The sequence below is a fragment of the Pseudophryne corroboree genome, chromosome 1 (genome assembly GCF_028390025.1).
Source record: "Pseudophryne corroboree isolate aPseCor3 chromosome 1, aPseCor3.hap2, whole genome shotgun sequence".
Taxonomy (NCBI): domain Eukaryota; kingdom Metazoa; phylum Chordata; class Amphibia; order Anura; family Myobatrachidae; genus Pseudophryne; species Pseudophryne corroboree.
Genome location: NC_086444.1, coordinates 255,502,917 through 255,525,647, shown reverse-complemented (window position 1 = coordinate 255,525,647; position 22,731 = coordinate 255,502,917). Strand labels below are relative to the sequence as shown.

The following is a 22,731-nucleotide window of genomic DNA, read 5'->3' as shown; positions in this document are numbered from 1 at the left end:
TCTGACTACAGTTCTTGTGAAATGTCAAGGCACAGAGTTGTGTATAAACAGCACTGCACACCAAAGAAATCAGAATGTGCACTTTCTTCACAAACTCGTTATGGAGCTCAACAGAGGCAACTGGAGAGCCATGATCTTATACGACTACAAGAGTGGTCTGCGACAGCAGAACAGTTTTGGCCGACTGCAAGCTGCTTTTGGGGAGTAAGCACTGCCCTGAACCACTGTGTTTGAGTGGTTTGCAGGAAACTGACCCTGGAAGATGAAGAGCACTGCGGAAAACCTGTGTCTGCCATCACTGAGGACAACTTTGCTGCCGTGCGGGCCACAAGGTGGACACCAGGGTGACGGTGGCCCAGTTAGTGAAGGAGATAGGCATCTCATCGGGATGAAAATATGCTTAACACTCCACAAGAAACGCTTGGCCTGAGCAAGGTTATTGCATGCTGGTTGCCCCATCAGCTGACTTGAGAGCAGAAGGAGGCTCAAGTGACTTGATGCCACTACATCACTCAAACTCTGTGTGGGAGATCATCAGTGGTGATGAATCCTTGATCTACAGTTTCACCCCCGAGACCAAACAACAGTCAGCCCGGTGGACCTCAGCTGGAGATGCGCTGCCACAGAAGTTCTGACGTAAGCGCAGAGTGGTCAAGCAGATGGCGGCTATTTTTGTGGCTAAGTCTGATCATGTAGCTACCGTACCACTTGTGCAAAAGCAAATTATCACTGGTACATTGCCCAATGCCTGCTGCAAGTGCTGAAACCAGAACTCACACTCCTGGTGCCCTTCTCCATGACAACAATGCACCTGCCCACAAGTGCAGGAAAGTAGTGTTTTTTCAGGAGCTTGGTCATCCACCATACAGTCCAGAGCTGGCCCCCTGCAACTTCTTCGTGTTCCCACAAATAAACCACAAGATGAGTGGGATTTGTTTTAAACCACTGGAAGCTGCAGTGGAGACATTCATCCACCATGTAGCAGACATAACTGCTATGAACTGGTCCAGCTTATTGACTATGTGGTTTCAGCACATGCAACTTTGCATAGACACCTCTTGCCAGTACTTTGAAAAAAAATTATGTTCACTTTGGTTGTTAATACAATATGTTTTGTGCATCCGGAAACTTATTGCACACCCCCCTTGTGCTCCATAAACTAGTCACATCAAATGGTGGATTTCCCGCTAGGCACATGAGGCACGTGACTAGGGGTGCCACTTGCTGAGAGCAGCATAGCAGGCTGGCTCCCCTCTCCCCTGTCGCCCGATGCTTCTGAGCAGCAGGCTCTTTTGTTTTACCAGCATAAAGAGAGTGAAGTCTGAGCAGGTGGGTGGAGCTACATTGGATCCAACAGGGCTGCTGTCAGAGGGAGAGGTGGAGCTGGTGCAGATGCCTGGTCAGCCAGAGAGTGACAGAAGTAGAACTACTCTGCTGTTTTTGAGTTAAGCATGTGTTTGTGCAGTGTAAAATATGTATGTGTATGTGCAGTGTTTGTATGTGTGCAGTGTGCAGTGTGTGTGCAGTGTGAGCAGTAGGGGCATAATGTGCAGGGAGGGGTGATAGGAAGCGAGCTGAAAGAGACCTTTTGGGGGAAGGTGGCCAATAACGTTGTGCCTAGGGGCGGCCTGACCTCCAAATCCACCTCTGGTGACATCTAGAAACATATCTTGTTGTTGGCAGACGGTAGTAAATAGTGAGTGAAAGACAGATTTCTGGGGAATTTTAATCATGTTTAGACAAACTGTGATTATGTTCTAAGTAATCCCTGGTTAAACATACAACATACAAATTCATGTAAGTGCAGTATGTGACATTTGTTAGAAATCATAAAAGTCCAAATAGTCCATGTCATTTTGTTACCCATAGTAGAATTTGTTCTAAATAATTCCTTCTCCCATGCTAAAAGATGAAATCAGGGAGCTGTACCCAGACTGAATAGGGTAATCTCGCAGCCGGAGGTTGAAGAGATACAAGACTGGAGGGGTTGGTTACCATGTTACAGTGTTACTTTTTATCATATCTTCTGTACTCTGGGTGACTGGAAAGCAACTACTATATCCATTACCCACCCAGCCATAGGGCGTGATACACGATTCCGGTAGTCAGGATGCCGGCGGTCACATTACCAACAACGGAATTCCAAAAATTAGAATGCCGACATAACATTAGAATGACATAACTTTAACCCACCTGGAGTAGTGGCTAGGGCTAAGATAGTGGTGGTGGTGGTGGTGGGGTGGCGGCTAGACAGTGTCGGACTGGGGCATGAAACGCCCACCGGGAAAATGCGCACATAGGGCCCATGGTTAAAGGCAGGCACTGATGGTGAGTGCCCATCTGCTGACATTTGGGGTGGGATCTTTGATTAGTCCACAGGGGAAGAGTGTCTCCACGGGTAATCCACGGGGTGGGTTGGGGGGGAAGGAAGGAACTTTGGTGTTTGTTAGTCCACAGAGGGAGGAGGGGGCGATCTGAGCAGTCAGCCGGGGGAGCCCATGGGGATTGTGCTGTGGGGTCTCCATTAGTATAGCTATGCCTCTGGCTGGGCCCCTTGATATATATAGTAAACACTGCTAGTGCATGCATGATAATATACCAGATTAATAACCGCAATGCACTGTAGAAAATACACCATAGTCCTGTGCAGTACATATGTAACAAATGTATAATGTATAAATAAAGTGCACTAGGATAGTGTCTGGAACCTAATCCCTAGAGGAGGGGGTGGGCCCACAGGCAGCGGGGCCCACCAGGGTTTCCCCCTATTCCCCTGTGGGCCAGTCCGACCCTGCGGCTAGGGCTAAGATTTGGAGGTGTTTGGCTATGGCTAACCCCCCCTAGTGCTTAACCATAACCCCCACCCCCACCCCAGGCCCTAATCCTAACCATCCACCCAATACTTACTTTGCCGGTGGTCTGTGTTCTGGTGCTGGGATTCCAAGTGGCGTCCGGATTCCTGCATTGTCACATGACTGCCGGCATCCCGCCCGCCGGGATGCTGACTTCATCCCTAGCTGTAATGTATTAGAAATGGTGTACTCCTGGGAGGGCTTGCAGAAACCACAGTAACACAGTAGTAATAGTATATTTTGTGATTTCATGAACTGTACATACAGTATAAAAGTCTGCAAGTGAGGAGGATGTGTGGTTTGGTGAAAGGTTTGGTTTAAGTACCTAACCATTGCAAATACTATAAAGGTTAAAGTGGTTTCAGTTTGTATTGTAGAAACCATAAAAACAGTAAAACTGAAAATAATAAGAGTCAAATCAGTTTTGTTAAATTGTTAAGCACACCTGCTACATTATATTCTCTTAGGGGCAGATATACTAAGCCTTGGAGTGTGATAAAGTACCAGCCAATCAGCTCCTGTCACTTTTTAAATACAGCCTGTAACTTGACAGTTATGAGCTGAGTGGTTGTTACTTTTTATATCTCCACTTTGGGGTCTATTTACTAAGCCTTGGATGGAGATAAAGTTGCTGGAGATAAAGTACCAGCCAATTGGCTCCTAACTGTCATTTTTCAAACACAGCCTGTAACATGACAGTTAGGAGCTGATTGGCTGGTACTTTATCTCCAGCGACTTTATCTCCATTCAAGGCTTAGTACATCTGCATTATTGATAATGCAACTATACAAACTGACATCTGCTGGATAAAGGGAATCAATAGGAGATTCTATAAGATTGGAGTAAACAGAACGTAAAGGTAAATTGTTCTGTAAATGGAGATAAATTAAATCTCAGATCAGTTAAATAAGTGTTGGAATTTTTTCATAGAATATGAATTTAATTTACCACCATTTATATATAGTTTACATCAAAATACTGCTTCATCCAGTTTTATAGGTTTCACACTAATTCACAAGGTATAGATGACTTCACTAAGGAATTGTGATGTCATTAGCTCAGAGTAAATTGATAGGCTTCATTCTGATGGATATTGAGTCAGCTCACTAAATGGCTGCCTTCTCTGTAAGTATTCAAGGAGAACAGTTAACTAATGAAGTAAATATGTTTCTGTATGGATCAAGAAAGATACAGAGGATGTTTTTTAGTGGTGGCCAAGTCCAAAGAAATTGTATTAGTAATGTTTCGCACAGAGGCCTGCCAACTCACCATCAAGCACACATTTTCACAAGCATTTCAAGAAGCTCAAATCAAATAGTGATGTAGGAATAAGAATTTGTACAGAAATGTCCATGGACATTTTACGTAAATATAGAGATCATTTAAATTGAAAGCAGAACTTTCAAGAAGGGAAAATCCTAGATGACAGATTGCTCAGGAATACAATTATACATTTGTGAGTGCTTGGCACAGGTTTCCTTCTGTTTTAGAAGAATGTGAAAATGGAATACATATAGCTATGATTAGTAGTACATACAACTCCAGGACCAGTACGGGGAGCTCTAATATGATTTTAATAGCTTACGACACCCCAGCTGTTAATGAAGAACGCTTATGATGATTTCCATCATGTACATCAGTATTGATTCCATGGACATAGGCGTTAAACCCAAGGAGATCCAGCATGAGACAACAGATTTACTTGTTCAAGCAAGATCATACTATTTTACTATGCAAGTTATGTGTGTTTTTTTTCATTACTCATTTTAAGTATTATTCTTTAAACATATTTTTAGCTGTGATTCATTTCATTGAGAATATATACTGTATGTATATACCTGTATATGTGTGTGCGTTTATATATATATATATATATATATATATAAAATATATTTGTAGCACTAAAAGCTACATGGTGAAACGTATGTGGACAACCCTTCTAATAAGTGCAGTTGGTCCTGTCAGACACATCCATTGCTGACAGGTGTATATAATGAAGCACACAGCCATACACTATCCATAGTTAAAAATTACAATGAACTAAAGTGAAGAACCCAGTCACTTTCCACACAGCACTGCCATAGAATTTCATCTTTCCATCCGTTAGTTTCCAAATATCTGCCCGGCTGTCAACTGTAATGGCCCTCATTGTGAAATGGAAGGATCTAGGAGTAACAACAGCTCTGCTGCTAAATGATAACTCACACAAGCTCTCAGAACTGGACCACTGAGTGCATAAGCACGTAGCATATAAAAATCATCTGTCCTTGATTGCCACACTCATTACAGAGCTCCAAACTGCCTCTGGGAGCAACATTAGCTGAAGAACTGTTAGTTTGGATCGGGTTTGCATAGCCCAGCAGTTGCACACAAGCCATGTGCAATGCCAATTGTTGGTTGGAGTGGTGTATAGCACACCACCATAGGACACCAGGGCAGTGGAAACGCTTTATCTGGATGAATTAATCATGCTTTGCCATCTGGCAGCCTGGCATTTTGTGGCATCAGCATTCACAAAGCAGGGTGCATTTAATAATGGTTTGCAAGTTTGTTGTGAAAGGACTTGACTGACCAGGACAGAGCTCCTCTATTGACATCAGTGGGGGACTTACCATGAGAGGCTTCCAATCCCCTGTGAATTGCAAGGAGCTTTAAATACACTCCCACAATACTCCCATGACACTCCCACAAGTTCCGTGCACTCGCATTGTTGCCGTCCAGTTTTCTGGAAGGATCGATCTGGCCATGTTCTGTATGACTAGGAATAGGATCAGACACACAATGTATAAATTTGTATCTGCACATGCGCCGTATGCAAAAACTCACCATTGGCTTTTGTGAACCAGGCATACTGTGCTTGCCTACTCTCCCACAATTAGAGGGAGACTCCAAGTTTTTTGGGCAGTCCCTAGCACCCACAGAAGAGTGGCTGAATCTCCCACATCTTGCCCAATATTATACCTGGGATTCACAGCTTTGCATAGAGGGGGTGGGGCTAAATGACAGAAATTTGAATCATTTAGCACCATCTCCTCCGTGTGGACCTACAAATCGTTGCATTTTGCTGTGGCTGGGGCGGGGCTTATCGACAAGCAGCCCAGCCCCGCCCCCTGAAGTGTCATGCAGTGTCTCGTCTCTGAGCTTCTCCCGGAGAGGTGACCATAAAAGTAGGTAAGTATGGAATACAGATCTGTCTGACTATGCAAAACTATTATTATTATTATTTTACATATTATACATCACATTGCTACAGTTTCCATTTTTATGATTGTATTATAACAACAAATCTTAACTAAAACCAAATTCAATGAAATGATCTTTTACGGTTTGCAAAACTGTTCAATTAAGAAAAGTTGTTTTTCTTTTTAAGCTTCCGTGTTCTCCCCGCATAGAAATGTTAGCTCCAGAGTGCATACATTCCTGAAGTCTAGTCCTATAAAACCGTGATGTTAAGCAGAAAGGGAAACCATGTGCATATAGATTAATTTATCTCCAGGGAATAAAGACACATTAATAACTGAGATAATGTTTTCCTACATGCTGGAATCAAATGTGCCTTTTCAATTCTTTATTAGCAAGCACATGAGGCCGGGGAAAATTATCTCACACTCATCCATAATACCTAATTGCTGAGAAAGTTTTGGGCTTCCATTGCACAAACATTATGGTGGTATCGTTCCCATTACTTAGAAATTAAAATAAAGAGAAATTTTCATAAGGCATAAAAAATGTTGTTGGCTTACATGTAATGTACCCAGAGCAAGTGTTTGCCTAATGCGCCTCACACTGTTTTTCCTTGAAACAAATCAAAGTTGCATTGTGCTAGCATATAACACATGAATCTGAGTCTGCCCTAAATGGAACATTAACATTGTGACTAATATTTTTGGCCTAGTGTACAGTTGATATCACATGTTCCCAGTCTCACTCTCTCTTTCATTTTTCCGAAAGGTTCTCATTTTGCAGTTTGTTTCCTATATTACTTAACTAGTTTTTTTCTTTTTTACCAATTTTCAGCTTGAGGGCCAGATGTACTAAGCCTTAAAAAGTGATAAAGTGGAGAGTGATAAAGTGCCAGCCATGTCACAGGCCCTGTTTTATAATTCTCCACTTTATCACTTTTTGAGGCTTAGTACATCTGGCCCAGAATTTGCTATTCAACAAAATACTATGAGCAAGTGAAGGATGATCCAACTTGAATAACATTATTATTTGTAAGGTTAGCCATTTTGAATGATGCCACTTTTTTAGTCACAAATCCCATTTTCCTTCATAATGGTCTCTATTTTGGCTCTGATGACCATAACTGAATTGATAAACTCCTCCTTTGGCATGAAACCAAAGGAGGAGTTTATCAATTCAGTTATGGTCATCAGAGCCAAAATAAAGACCATTATGAAGGAAAATGGGATTTGTGACTAAAAAAGTGGCATCATTCAAAATGAATATTCATGTGTTTTCAGTGGCGTATTTATAATGTGTGCAGAGTGTTCCAGCACTGCCAGCTCTGCATCCATGTGATGTCTTATAGGGAGCCTGCCTGCACCATATTTCCTGTGATTTTCTGCGTAGAAGACAGCTGAAGCTGGGTACACACTCTCCGCTTTATCACTTTTCGAGGCTTAGTACATCTGGCCCAGAATTTGCTATAGAACAAAATACTATAAGCAAGTGAAGGATGATCCAACTTGAATAGTATTATTATTAATAAGGTTAGCCATTTTGAATGATGCCACTTTTTTAGTCACAAATCCCATTTTTCTTCAAAATGGCCTCTATTTTGGCTCTCGTAACCATATCTGAATTGATAAACTCCTCCTTTGGTTTCATTATTCATGTGTTTTCAGTTGTATATTCCCTGTGATTTTCTGCGTAGAAGAAAGCTGAAGCTGGGCACACACTGGAGTGATGTCGGGCCGATTTGCCACTTCGTGATGACAAATTGCCTACATCTCACTCCCGCGGTTGCTAGCAATGGACACTAGATTTGATGTGCTGCACATCAAACCTATCAATATCACTAGCGACCTTGTTTATGCTAATGGAGGACAGAACATGATCATTCCGTCCTTCATTAAACTTGTTCCAGTGTGTACACTCAATCTGGGCTCAAGGGCATTTGTTCCAATGTTGGAAAGAATGCCCGTCACTCCAGTGTCTACCCAGCTTAAGTCTATATTCTCTTTGTGGAGGAGGTCCAAGCATTTGCACTAAAAACATCTCTGTATATTTGGTTGTTAACATTAAGTGGGAAAATTGTGTTTTCACATTTTTTAAATGTTTGTAGAGTTATAATAACCAAAAAGCATCACTCATAATAAATGGAATGCAGGTGCATCTCCCAAGGTCATGTAATGTGTTAGCTACGATGACCTGGCTTCCCGATGTAGAATATACTAGAACTTGAAATTTGAAACATAACAGTAAGCCTGTATTCCAATAAGGATCTCACAAAATACACTACACATAAATTGTGACATTTAGGGATGAAACAGGAGAGCATATCTATCTTATCAAGGATATTGCTTTTTTGTGGCTAATTCTGAGCTGGGTTCAAAGCAAACAGAGAAAATAACTTGGTATGGGATAGTGTCAGGATCCTGACAGTCAGAATACCGATAGCAGAACTCTAATGGAACCCGACAGCAAGTACTGGAGTTAGGGCTAGGCACTAGGGGGAGGGTTAGGGTTAGGTTGCATGGGTGGGAGGGTTAGGTTGGGGGGAGGGGAGTTAGCATTAGGCTTTGGGAAGGGACAGTTAAAGTTAAAATAATTACAGGATTTGCCTGGATTTTGACCATTGGGATACTGCTGCTGGCATCATGACTGTTGGGATTGTGACTGCCAGGATTTTGTACCCAACCCCTTAGTATCTGGAAGAAACCATGTTGCAATGCAAGGGGCCCAATGTATATATTATTTTTGCATGCAGGATAAATACTGGCTGCTTTTGCATGTATTTGCACACAAATACTGGGCAGCTTTAATTTTACACTGCAATTTAGAATTGAGTTTGGACACACCCCACCCAAATCTAAATCTCTCTGCACAAGTTACATCTGCCCCACCTACAATGCAGCAAGATTTTACCAAGGTGCATAGTGGATCTTTTACTTGTCTCCCCCTTCATGTCTTATACATATTAGCAAAGGTCTATAAATCTGAAAATGGTATTGTATAATAAATGTACACCCGCAATGTAGTCATTACAATGACGAGATTCATAATTGCAGCACCACAATGTCAACAGTTATGATGCCGACTACAATTGCAGCCGCCGGGACCAGGTAAATGACCACTGTGCCGGCAAGGACGATATGTTGACATTCTAAAACATGTCAACATTAGATCGGTGCCTACAAGATTAATGTCAACATTGTGACTGTGGGCATATCATTCCACTCACATATAATCAGCATCTCATGGATATTTTTCATCAGATGTTACTGCTTTTGTCCTACCAGCAGAACGCATTGCAAAGTGTTTTTGTAAGCTGTGATGTAACTATAGCTGTTATGCATAACCCACATTAGCTGCAATAAAGTGTAATAAGATGAAAACCGGTCTCTTGGGTTCTTAAACAAGTTGCATAAATCATAAGTTTATGTATCCACATAGTCACTCTCACTAATGTTACTGTAACTACTGGGACTGTGGGACAGCCATACATTTCAACAATCGCTGCATTCATTTGCAGAACAAACAGCAAAAATAAACTGCCTGAATGTCAGCAACGTTCCTGGACCTATGCATTGTTTTACACATCTATTACAAACACATATTAATTTTACATACAGTATATGATATATTTGAAATGATATAATGGTGGCTTGTGTTTTGTCCATGCATATGGCGCAGTGTCTCATGCACAAAGAAGATGGTGTTAGAATACACCGCATAGAACTAGACTGAGCATCTATTATATTCCAGTGACAGTGCAGCACAATTAGAGAGCAATACTCGTAGTTTGTTCAAGAAGCTGAGTGGAAGGTGCTGTCTTGTGCTGTTCATCTCAGAGACATTTTCTCCACTCACAGCTATGTTTAACTACATTTTTATCATAGTGTATTTACTGTAAGAGAGCTAGCTTCAGAATTTTACATCTCTGACATTCATTGGCAAAAAAGTGAGGAAGTTACCATAACGACTAACCAGAGGCGGGCTGGCACGGGGGGCAGGGTGCCAAGAGTCACGGGCCGGCCGCCACCTTCTACTACACCAGCGGTGGCCAACCCGTGGCTCTCGAGATGCATGCAGCTCTTTCTATCTCCGCATGTGGCTCGTAAGCTCCAATGGCACCTCCCACTGCCCTAGTCTGCAGTGCCCGGTGCCGGCCCGTGAGCAAATCAGAATTCGCAGACCGGCAGCCAATCAGGATTCTTAGCTGCCGGTCCGCGAACTCTGATTTGCTCACGGTGCGGCACCTAATTAGAGAGAATCAACGGTGCCGGAGAGTGGAGAATGAGGGGCAGGAGAGGCGCACGCTGCGCTCTCCTCTCCTCACAAGCAGCAGACTGAGCAGAGCAGCTGCGCGGCGGTGAGCAGCACTTGGAGGGGCGCAGTGTGGGATATGTGTATCTTACACTGGGGGCATATCTGACACTGGGGGGAGGTGTATCTGGCACTGGGGCATATCTGGCACTGGGGGCATATCCGGCACTGGGGGGACAAGTGTTTCTGGCACTGGGGGCATATCTGGCACTGGAGGAACGAGTATCTGGCACTGGGGGCATATCTGGCACTGGGGAGGACGTGTATCTGGCACTGGGGGCATACCTGGCACTAAGGGGAGATGTGTAGCTGGCAGTGGGGGCATATATGGCACTGGGGAGATGTGTAGCTGACAGTGGGGGCATATTTGGTACGGGGGGCATATCTGGCGCTGGGGGGACGTGTATCTGGCAGTGGGGGCATATTGGCACTGGGGCATATCTGGCACTAGGGAGACGTGTAGAGACGTGTAGCTAGCAGTGGGGGCATATCTGGCACTGGGGGCATATTTGGCACTGGGGGGCATATCTGGCACTGGGGGGACATGTGTATCTGGCATTGTGGGCATATCTGGCACTGTGGGCATATCTGGCACTGGGGGAACATGTGTATCTGGCACTGGGGGGCATATCTGGCACTGGGGAGATGTGTATCTGGCAGTGGGGGCATATCTGGCACTATGGGTACATATATGTATCTGGCACTGTGGGGAAATATATGTATCTGGCACTGTGGAGGAATATATGTATCAGGCACTGTGGGGACATATATATATCTGGCACTGTGGGGACATATATGTATCTGGCCTTGTGGGTACATATATGTATCTGGCACTGTGGGTACATATATGTATCTGGCACTGTGGGGGAATATATATATCTGGCACTGTGGAGGAATATATGTATCAGGCACTGTGGGGACATATATGTATCTGGCACTGTGGGGACATATATGTATCTGGCACTGTGGGGACATATATGTATCTGGCACTGTGGGTACATATATGTATCTGGCACTGTGGGGACATATATGTATCTGGCACTGTGGAGGAATATATGTATCAGGCACTGTGGGGACATATATGTATCTGGCACTGTGGGGACATATATGTATCTGGCACTGTGGAGGAATATATGTATCAGGCACTGTGGGGACATATATGTATCTGGCACTGTGGAGGAATATATGTATCTGGCACTGTGGGGACATATATGTATCTGGCACTATGGGACATATATGTATCTGGCACTGTGGGGGTATATATGTATCTGGCACTGTGGAGGCACCCATTTTTTGGTGTTTTTATATGTATGTGACAATGTACAGGGGCTTTATTTGTATGTGGCACTGTACAACATGACTAAAAATGGGGTTATGACACAAGGTCATACTCCTACAAAAGTCAAACCGAAAGGTGTGTGCATAAAAATGGGATGTGGCTTTGTGACAACTATGCCACGCCCCCATTTTTGCATGATATGGCTCTTACCCTTGACTACAGATCTTTTCTGGCTCTTTACCACTGACTGGTTGGCCACCCCTGCACGACACAGCTCTGCTTAAGCCGCGGCCACACTGACAAATATATAATAAAGTATCTTTGGGATAATTTACACCAGGCCTAATTTTTTTTATTAATAAATATTTTTTAAACAAAAAAACCTCCATTTAAGATGCACCATTACTTATGGGCCAGTGCTCTGGACCTTCCTCCCAGGCTAAAAGTTGCCAGCCAGCCCCTGCGACTAGCATGGTTTCCAAAACAAGAGAAAGTAAGTTGTTATCAACTGGTTCTGTAGTTAGTAAAATTGCTTTTATTTATTTATTTATTATTTATTACCAGTTATTTATATAGCGCACACATATTCCGCTGCGCTTTATAGAGAATATTTGCTCATTCACATCAGTCCCTGCCCCAGTGGAGCTTACAATCTATATTCCCTGTCACATGTACATTCACACATTCACACTAGGGTTAGTTTTGTTGGGAGCCAATTAACCTACCAGTATATTTTTGGATTGTGGGAGAAAACCGGAAAACCCAGTGGAAACACACGCAAGTATGGGAGAATATAGAAGCTTTCAACATTTACTCATAATAACTGTTTGGGGCAGATTTATTTTAAAAAAAGTTACTCAAATAATGTAAAAAAGAGTGTTTTCACACCCTTTTCACATTATTTTTTTTTCACCTGAATATATTAAAGGGGTTTTGTAGCAGTTTTCATGATCCCTTTAATTCCCTTTTTACTAGTGAGCAAAATCGCATTTCCCAAACTTATAAGCTTAAACTGGTGTAATCACAGAGCTCACTGTGGCAGAGAAAGCTGTGCAGGGAACCGGCAGTGTGATCAGCTCTGTGTGTCCAATGGACACACAGAGCTGCTCCTGTGACTTCTGGTGTGGTAAAGTGATGCTGCAAAGTGGCAAAGGTCACAGCAAGTGATGCTGTAAAGGTCACAGCAAGCAGGGACTCCCAATGACCAGCAGCCCTCTAGGAGCTTCAGCCACCGATCCCTGGGATTGGTGAGTATGATCAGGTGTGTAGGTGTGTGTGTGGGGGGGGGGGGGGGTAGTTGCGATTGATGAGGTGGGCCCAGCATTAGTGGTGATGTCAGTAGTGGTGGCGCATGCGCAGAAGGACAACGGGGTATTTTTTTAGAAACATACCCTGATAATGCTGCGGCGTGGCATCGCAGGGACAGAGCTTGCTTGCAAACTCTGTCCCTGTATCACAGATTGGGTCGATTTTATCACATCCCATCCTCCCTCTCTTGTCTCCCACAGCTGCAGAGAAGACTTTCCAAACTGCCTATATGTTGTCATCCTCTTACAAAGAAGTGATATTTACTGTTGCTGTCCTGCTAAACATTAGCATTGCCCCATGTTTTTAAATCTCATTCAAAAGTGGTGGGTTGTCCTACAGTCTCTGCTGTAGGTTTGCTAACGGTTTCATGGTTCTCACCTTCCCCCATACTGTATGGGCTCTCCAGCTGTTATGGGATCCCAAGTCACAGTATGCTCCATATTGAACTAAATACTTGGAAAATAAAAAATAACCACCCCACACACACACACACAACCCTCCCCCCCAAAAAATGCTAATAATCTTTCTCACACATACAAACACAAATGCACACTTGCACACACAAACATCCTATCTCCGATCTTTAGTGTTGGTATAGTGTGCCGTTGACAGACTCTCAGAGGTAAGGTTCTTATATAGATTCTCCTCTGAATGCTGATTGGTTAATCTCTTCGACCATCAGACTGTGGTGAGAACAGAATAAAGTCCCTCAACGGAGTATGTGAGTAGTGGTAGGAAATATATTAGAATTTTCCCCACCACTCTCTAATTTAAACTTTTTTGGTGGATTTAGGAAAAAGAAGTTACTAAAACCAGGTTCTGTAAGTAGAGACTATCAAAGAATTTATTTTTAATGAGAGATAGACATGTATTTTTATTTATTCATAATGCATCTATTCCCAAACTTTCTCTGTTCATGGCACCTTTAGTATCTCAGTGAGGTTTTCACAGCACCCACAGGCCAAAAGAAATATGTAAAATGTTCTTCATGCTTAAATAAAAAGAAAACCTACATAAGTATCATCATACTGTATATATTGCTGTTTCCTCACAATGTCACTACTGGTCTGTGGCTCGTCTACTCGCCGCTGCTCTGTACAGGAGCCACCCAACAGCCCCCCCACCCCCCACCGCGGGACACTCTGGCCTGCGGGTGGGACAGTAGAGATGAGCGCCGGAAATTTTTCGGGTTTTGTGTTTTGGTTTTGGGTTCGGTTCCGCGGCCGTGTTTTGGGTTCGACCGCGTTTTGGCAAAACCTCACCGAATTTTTTTTGTCGGATTCGGGTGTGTTTTGGATTCGGGTGTTTTTTTCCAAAAAACCTAAAAAACAGCTTAAATCATAGAATTTGGCGGTCATTTTGATCCCAAAGTATTATTAACCTCAAAAACCATAATTTCCACTCATTTTCAGTCTATTCTGAATACCTCACACCTCACAATATTATTTTTAGTCCTAAAATTTGCACCGAGGTCGCTGTGTGAGTAAGATAAGCGACCCTAGTGGCCGACACAAACACCGGGCCCATCTAGGAGTGGCACTGCAGTGTCACGCAGGATGTCCCTTCCAAAAAACCCTCCCCAAACAGCACATGACGCAAAGAAAAAAAGAGGCGCAATGAGGTAGCTGTGTGAGTAAGATAAGCGACCCTAGTGGCTGACACAAACACCGGGCCCATCTAGGAGTGGCACTGCAGTGTCACGCAGGATGTCCCTTCCAAAAAACCCTCCCCAAACAGCACATGACGCAAAGAAAAAAAGAGGCGCAATGAGGTAGCTGTGTGAGTAAGATTAGCGACCCTAGTGGCCGACACAAACACCGGGCCCATCTAGGAGTGGCACTGCAGTGTCACGCAGGATGTCCCTTCCAAAAAACCCTCCCCAAACAGCACATGACGCAAAGAAAAAAAGAGGCGCAATGAGGTAGCTGTGTAAGTAAGATAAGCGACCCTAGTGGCCGACACAAACACCGGGCCCATCTAGGAGTGTCACTGCAGTGTCACGCAGGATGTCCCTTCCAAAAAACCCTCCCCAAACAGCACATGACGCAAAGAAAAAAAGAGGCACAATGAGGTAGCTGTGTGAGTAAGATAAGCGACCCTAGTGGCCGACACAAACACCGGGCCCATCTAGGAGTGGCACTGCAGTGTCACGCAGGATGTCCCTTCCAAAAAACCCTCCCCAAACAGCACATGACGCAAAGAAAAAAAGAGGCGCAATGAGGTAGCTGTGTGAGTAAGATAAGCGACCCTAGTGGCCGACACAAACACCGGGCCCATCTAGGAGTGGCACTGCAGTGTCACGCAGGATGTCCCTTCCAAAAAACCCTCCCCAAACAGCACATGACGCAAAGAAAAAGAAAAGAAAAAAGAGGTGCAAGATGGAATTGTCCTTGGGCCCTCCCACCCACCCTTATGTTGTATAAACAGGACATGCACACTTTAACCAACCCATCATTTCAGTGACAGGGTCTGCCACATGACTGTGACTGATATGACGGGTTGGTTTGGACCCCCACCAAAAAAGAAGCAATTAATCTCTCCTTGCACAAACTGGCTCTACAGAGGCAAGATGTCCACCTCATCATCATCCTCCGATATATCACCGTGTACATCCCCCTCCTCACAGATTATCAATTCGTCCCCACTGGAATCCACCATCTCAGCTCCCTGTGTACTTTGTGGAGGCAATTGCTGCTGGTCAATGTCTCCACGGAGGAATTGATTATAATTCATTTTAATGAACATCATCTTCTCCACATTTTCTGGATGTAACCTCGTACGCCGATTGCTGACAAGGTGAGCGGCGGCACTAAACACTCTTTCGGAGTACACACTTGTGGGAGGGCAACTTAGGTAGAATAAAGCCAGTTTGTGCAAGGGCCTCCAAATTGCCTCTTTTTCCTGCCAGTATAAGTACGGACTGTGTGACGTGCCTACTTGGATGCGGTCACTCATATAATCCTCCACCATTCTTTCAATGGGGAGAGAATCATATGCAGTGACAGTAGACGACATGTCCGTAATCGTTGTCAGGTCCTTCAGTCCGGACCAGATGTCAGCATCAGCAGTCGCTCCAGACTGCCCTGCATCACCGCCAGCGGGTGGGCTCGGAATTCTGAGCCTTTTCCTCGCACCCCCAGTTGCGGGAGAATGTGAAGGAGGAGATGTTGTTGACAGGTCGCGTTCCGCTTGACTTGACAATTTACTCACCAGCAGGTGTTTGAACCCCAGCAGACTTGTGTCTGCCGGAAAGAGAGATCCAAGGTAGGCTTTAAATCTAGGATCGAGCACGGTGGCCAAAATGTAGTGCTCTGATTTCAACAGATTGACCACCCGTGAATCCTTGCTAAGCGAATTAAGGGCTCCATCCACAAGTCCCACATGCCTAGCGGAATCGCTCCGTGTTAGCTCCTCCTTCAATGTCTCCAGCTTCTTCTGCAAAAGCCTGATGAGGGGAATGACCTGACTCAGGCTGGCAGTGTCTGAACTGACTTCACGTGTGGCAAGTTCAAAGGGCATCAGAACCTTGCACAACGTTGAAATCATTCTCCACTGTGCTTGAGACAGGTGCATCCCACCTCCTATATCGTGCTCAATTGTATAGGCTTGAATGGCCTTTTGCTGCTCCTCCAACCTCTGAAGCATATACAGGGTTGAATTCCACCTCGTTACCACTTCTTGCTTCAGATGATGGCAGGGCAGGTTCAGTAGTTTTTGGTGGTGCTCCAGTTTTCTGTACGTGGTGCCTGTACGCTGAAAGTGTCCCGCAATTCTTCTGGCCACCGACAGCATCTCTTGCACGCCCCTGTCGTTTTTTTTAAAATTCTGCACCACCAAATTCAAGGTATGTGCAAAACATGGGACGTGCTGGAATTGGCCCAGATTTAATGCACACACAATATTGCTGGCGTTGTCCGATGCCACAAATCTAATTTTAATATAATATTATGTACTCCTGGCTCCTGCTATAACCTATAACTGGCACTGCAGTGCTCCCCAGTCTCCCCCACAATTATAAGCTGTGTGAGCTGAGCACAGTCAGATATATATATACATTGATGCAGCACACTGGGCTGAGCAGTGCACAGAGATATGGTATGTGACTGAGTCACTGTGTGTATCGTTTTTTTCAGGCAGAGAACGGATATATTAAATAAAACAAACAACTGCACTGTCTGGTGGTCACTGTGGTCGTCAGTCACTAAACTCTGCACTCTCTTCTACAGTATCACAGCCTCAGGTCAATCTCTCTCTCTCTCTCTCAACCCTAATCTAAATGGAGAGGACGCCAGCCACGTCCTCTCCCTATCAATCTCAATGCACGTGTGAAAATGGCGGCGACGCGCGGCTCCTTATATAGAATCCGAGTCTCGCGAGAATCCGACAGCGTCATGATGACGTTCGGGCGCGCTCGGGTTAACCGAGCAAGGCGGGAGGATCCGAGTCTGCTCGGACCCGTGAAAAAAACATGAAGTTCGTGCGGGTTCGGATTCAGAGAAACCGAACCCGCTCATCTCTATGGGACAGTCCTAAAAAAACGGGACTGTCCCGCGAAAATTGGGACGGTTGGGAGGTATGTAATAACTGCATTCATTTAATACTGTACTGACTGTCATTAAAAGTATAAGAACTATTATAAATAAATGTAATATATGTCTGTATATTGGAAATAAATGAATTCCAATAAATCCCATGTAAAGCAAATTATAGCAGCATTGGCAAAAAGTAATCCAAACGCACATGTCAGTTATATTGACAATGCTTCAACAAAAAACCTGATGTTTCATTTGATCCCAATGAAATACTAGGTGTTTTACAGGTATGAGGAATGTTTTATAGGGCACTGATCCATTTATTACTAGGAAAGCAATAAAGAACTTGTTAGCATGACTGATAAGAAGCTAGCTTTCCACTGGATAGCCGCAGAGGTCAATGCCTGACTCCAGGGAACACAGAGAGAAGCTGTCTCTTCAGCTCTGCAAACTAGCTTAATTCCATGTCCTGGGATTTCACCTCAGCACAGATATCACTATTGCTCAATGCACAAAACCTCACACTACAACTGATTACATAACAGGGAAAACTATTCCTTTTATATACTTTATGAAACTTGGGGAAGAATTCATTTGCGGGATAAGCTCTCGTGCCCATGAGTTAGCGCTACAACAGCCGCACTTTACTGCATCTTAAACTTGCACAAAACTGCTCACATGAGCAAACACGTGCGAATTCAGGGCCTAATCATAACAGCAAATTAGTTAGCAGATGGGCAAAACCATGTGCACTGCAGGGGGGGCAAATGTAACATGTGCAGAGAGAGTTAGATTTGGGTGGGGTGTGTTAAAACTGAAATCTAAATTGCAGTGTAAAAATAAAGCAGACAGTATTTTCCCTGCACAGAAATAATTTAACCCACCCAAATCTAACTATCTCTGCACATGTTACATCTGCCACACCTGCAGTGCACATGGTTTTGCCCATTTGCTAACAAATTTGCTGCTACGATCAGATCTGAATTAGGCCCTCAGACTGAAAGCAGGCAGCGAGGGGTGCGTGCCATACCCAGAACATCAACATGACTGCAATGGCAACTCGCACCAACTGGATTCCCCCCCTAAGACTTCAATACATTCCTGATCAGCCTGCAAGTGTATGCGCAGTAGCCACACATTACTGTTCTCATGTACAGAAATATTTCATATGGATCCCATATTGAAAAGTTGTAACATATTAACAAGGTCACTGCACATTAGTTATGATCTATAAATCAATTAGAAAACACAACATCAAAAAGGACAACGAGATTTATGTTAGTTTATTATATAACTGCATTAAGCTTTTACAATAGCTGTTGGGTGTATAACAGACAATGAATGCAAAGTGGACAATGCTGCCCTGGCATGATTCTCGTGCTATGCAACAATTCATACTTTTTATGTTTATTAATCCTCAAAACTTTATGGACTAGAAAAATAAACACTTTTCATGATTCATCATATAAAAAAATAAAATGTACAAAATACAGAAATATATAAGATAATATTGAAGACCTACCATGATATCATTACTTGCAATCAACTACATTTAATCATGACAAATGTGTAATACAGTAGCATGTCAAACACCATTATAATAACTGAAAATGACATAATAAAGTACATGATAAAGGTACCAGGCACTTACTTCCCAGAGGTGTTGTGTATTTCGCAGAGCCCCTGCTTGAACTTTGTCTGGAGAGATGAGAACCCCCTGGAAGGGCCCAATCCATGTGCCCTGCTGGATTCTTTGAGCTGCACAGATGCCATACGCCAGACCTGGCACAGTACTGGTACAAAGACACACCTCCCGTGGAAGATCACGCAACCATTCAGGTATCTCAGGTGGTGGGGCCACAGATGCTGTGCTACTAGTGCCCACTAAGCGCCGCAGAGAATGCAAGGGTCCATGCATGGGACATTCTCCATTCCGATTATCTGCACACATGTCACACCCTGAATTAAACAGATAAAGAAAACATATCAGTCTGGATAAGCAAACTGACAGAATCTTATTCTATGTAAGAAACATCTAAACACATTTCAGTGCAAAAGTCCATAAACAATAAAATTCTTTCCTTGAAATAACTGGTAAAGAAAAAGCAGAAACCATACAGTATATGGGAATATGCCCCATGTGATCTGTGATCTAAAATTAAAGGCTGAGGCCTAAAAAGTATATAACAGAATGTGCGCTGTAATAATATACTAATTAGCTGGCCATTGACTTCTGGGGAGAGTGAAAGTGCTGAATATATAATGTACAGTATATATGTGTCATCCCTGAAAGCCTTCCTTGAAGATTCAGTGGGAGATGCTACCTCTTGTCAACCAAGTATTGTGAACTGCAAACACATGAAGGCCAATATATTTCCAAATATATCATTGTAGCTTATTCCTCAAGAACTAACTTCCATTCCTGAAGGTGACTACCACTAGGGGACTGCTGTCAATCCTCAGTCTACTTCAGGCTATAGAAACAACAGTTACAGATATTCTTTTCTTATGCAAGAGTCCCATTTGTAGCCCCTGATTTCCTTCTCCTTGATCCTCCAACAAATGGTCATAAGTGGAAGGTCTCATTCTTACTACAGCTACTGAAATCTACTGGAAGACTTCTGTAATAGTATAAAACCCCCAAACGATCCGACACATTAATAGAAAGGGTAGCTGACTCCAAGATAAATGTCCACATGACGTTCAACCAATCTGAGCACAGCTGCCATTTCTACCACTGCCATACATTATTATGTTGCAAATAGGTCCTTACTTATAGTTTGAATTCAACATGACTATTAAACAAACAGTTGGTGAGGAACGACCACTGATGTACTAGTGTAGGCAAAAGGGACTTCTGCAAAACACATGTAATGGTGGAAACCCATTTAAATGCCTAAAATTACAATAGGATATTGAAACGCAATTGAAGGGGGTTGTCATTTGTTTTTCTAGTACAGTTTTTAGGTGTGTTTAACCAAAAGCAAAATCCTTATGTACGTCATAGAAAGCTCTCATAGCCAAATCAGTTAAATATTTTCCATAATGAAGATAGAAAGTCTACCATAAAGTATGTTAAGGAAAATGTACCTAGTTATAATCTTTCTTTTATAAGAGATTTGTGTTTTTCTAACTTTTAAGTGCTCAGAAATAACCAAGTCATGTATGGAGATCAGTCTTACTTAATTTAAATAGAGGATTTTCAGTGACATAGTTTAAATAGCATTGAATATGTATACTGTATATTAATGGTATTTGTCTGTGCAAGACATCAAAATAATTGTCAAGTATTTTTCAATTTGCCTCTACCCAACTGCGTTTGAACCATTTAAGTAATCCCAGACTAAATATTTAATGTATTATTATGCTTGAGACTTTCATAAAAATAGAGAACACATAGTATTGGAGCATGATGATATTATGTAACATAATAAATCTGATTCTGAAAAGTAATGTTCAGGTTGTAGCAGCATTTTACAGACATAAAGGAGTAGATTTCTGTAAAGAATGAGGTTCTACTGAATTTAATTAGGTTCCTACTGTATAAATTCCTGGTTATTGATGGTTTTCCAGGAGACATGTTGTCTACACATGTAATATAAAAGTCATCCATCCCGCAAATCTTTGCAGACAGTGATTTTGTATTTGAGAAGTCTACTTTCTGTCACTACTGGCTCCTCTACGCTCATATTCCTTTTTAGAAGAATGTAGTAGGAGGTTTATTTAGTGATGGATGTAAGAATAAAGAAAGTTGGTATTGACCAGTAAACTGTTGTAGCAGAAGCTCTCAGAAAACACAGACGTACTGACTGAAATCAATGCCCTTGTAAGGTTTTCTGAAAACAAGGGGACCTGTTGAGATGTCGAAAGTGTCTTAAAGGAAAATGGAACCATATTCAGCAGAGACAGGTTAATGTCTCACGGATGGGGTTCATTCAAAAGACACAGGAGATTCCCTTATTTTGCAGAGTCTTCATGGACTTCTAGGAGAGCAGCCCTTCTCCTGGATCCCGCTTCTCTGATTTGTGAACTGGAATGCATCATTTGGGCAGGGGAATGTAAGGTTGTGATGATGTACAGGAGGTCCAAAAAGTGGTCAAGTAAGATCTCATATGGCACATTTACATTTTTGACAAACTGAAATTATATTAATAAGATTAAACATCTGCTATCTGGCCTGGATTATTCACAAAGTGACATACAGTAGGTAAGAGCATAGATCTTGTGAATGGGAAATGAACTAGCCTACAGAACTGAGAGTTGCTTAGTGGTTTCTGGGTGACCTTTGGCTACTGATAATGTTGCTTCCTCATGGCCTGGATTTATAATATTTTATCTGCCTGCATAGCTAACAACATTTCATGTGGTCAACAGATAAATCGCCATTTCTGTAGAAACGTTTTAGTGGACAGCAGTGACAAAGATGAAAACATAGCATCTAACATATTAAAGAGATTATACATTAATATTAGGGAATGGGTTCAGTATGATAGACATTATGTCTTTTTTCTGATTAATCAAACTGATGTAAAGTGTAATATCATCTCCTCAAAATTAGCATTAGTTCATGCTGTTTGCTTTGTTTGGATTCCATCAGTATTCTCTCTCATCCATGCTCACATCTTCAATGATGAAGCATAAAATACATGGGTGCAATGTATAAAGCCTTGAAGAGAGATAAAGTGGGGGAGTTTCCCCAAAGCAACCAATCAGCACCTGCCATTTCAAAGCCTGTGCTAGATAAATGACAGTTACAAGCTGATTGGTTGCTTTGGGCAAATTCTCCACTTTATCTCTCGCCAGAGTTTGATTCATCTCCCTATCAAGAGCAGGGTCGTGGACCCGGGATTTTCTTTTCACACATACAGAAATCCCAGGTTGATGCGTGTTCAAGTGCAAAAACCCAGGATATAGCTGCATGTGTGAAAGGGGTATAAGTGAGTGAGTGAGTGAGTGAGTGAGTGAGTGAGTGTGAGTGAGTGTTGTACCTACAGTATGTAGTCACAGATAGACAACCCAGATTACTGAAGAATATATTGTGGGCCTTTAGAATAAGACATGATAATAGGGGGTTTACATTGAATGGAACTGCAACTAGGTACTAATTGTGTACGAAACAGCTATTGATACTGTACCTCAAAAGACAGATACATGGTGACCAGAAATGTAATAAAAACCTAAAGTTATGTGTAAACATTATCTGAAAACATATTCTGTCCACACACAGATAAATCTGGCAGCTGCTGCAACATATTCATTTTTAGCCTTT

At 42.8% G+C, this 22,731-nt stretch overlaps 1 protein-coding gene across 1 annotated transcript in view; it reads right to left on the bottom strand.

The window, feature by feature from the left end:
* PRDM6 (PR/SET domain 6) overlaps nucleotides 1-22,731 on the bottom strand; it is a 216,243-nt gene that overhangs the window by 167,592 nt on the left and 25,920 nt on the right. Inside the window, exon 2 of the mRNA XM_063960104.1 lies at nucleotides 19,114-19,421. Coding sequence (XP_063816174.1) covers nucleotides 19,114-19,421 — 308 coding nt within the window. The remainder of the gene's footprint in view (nucleotides 1-19,113; nucleotides 19,422-22,731) is intronic.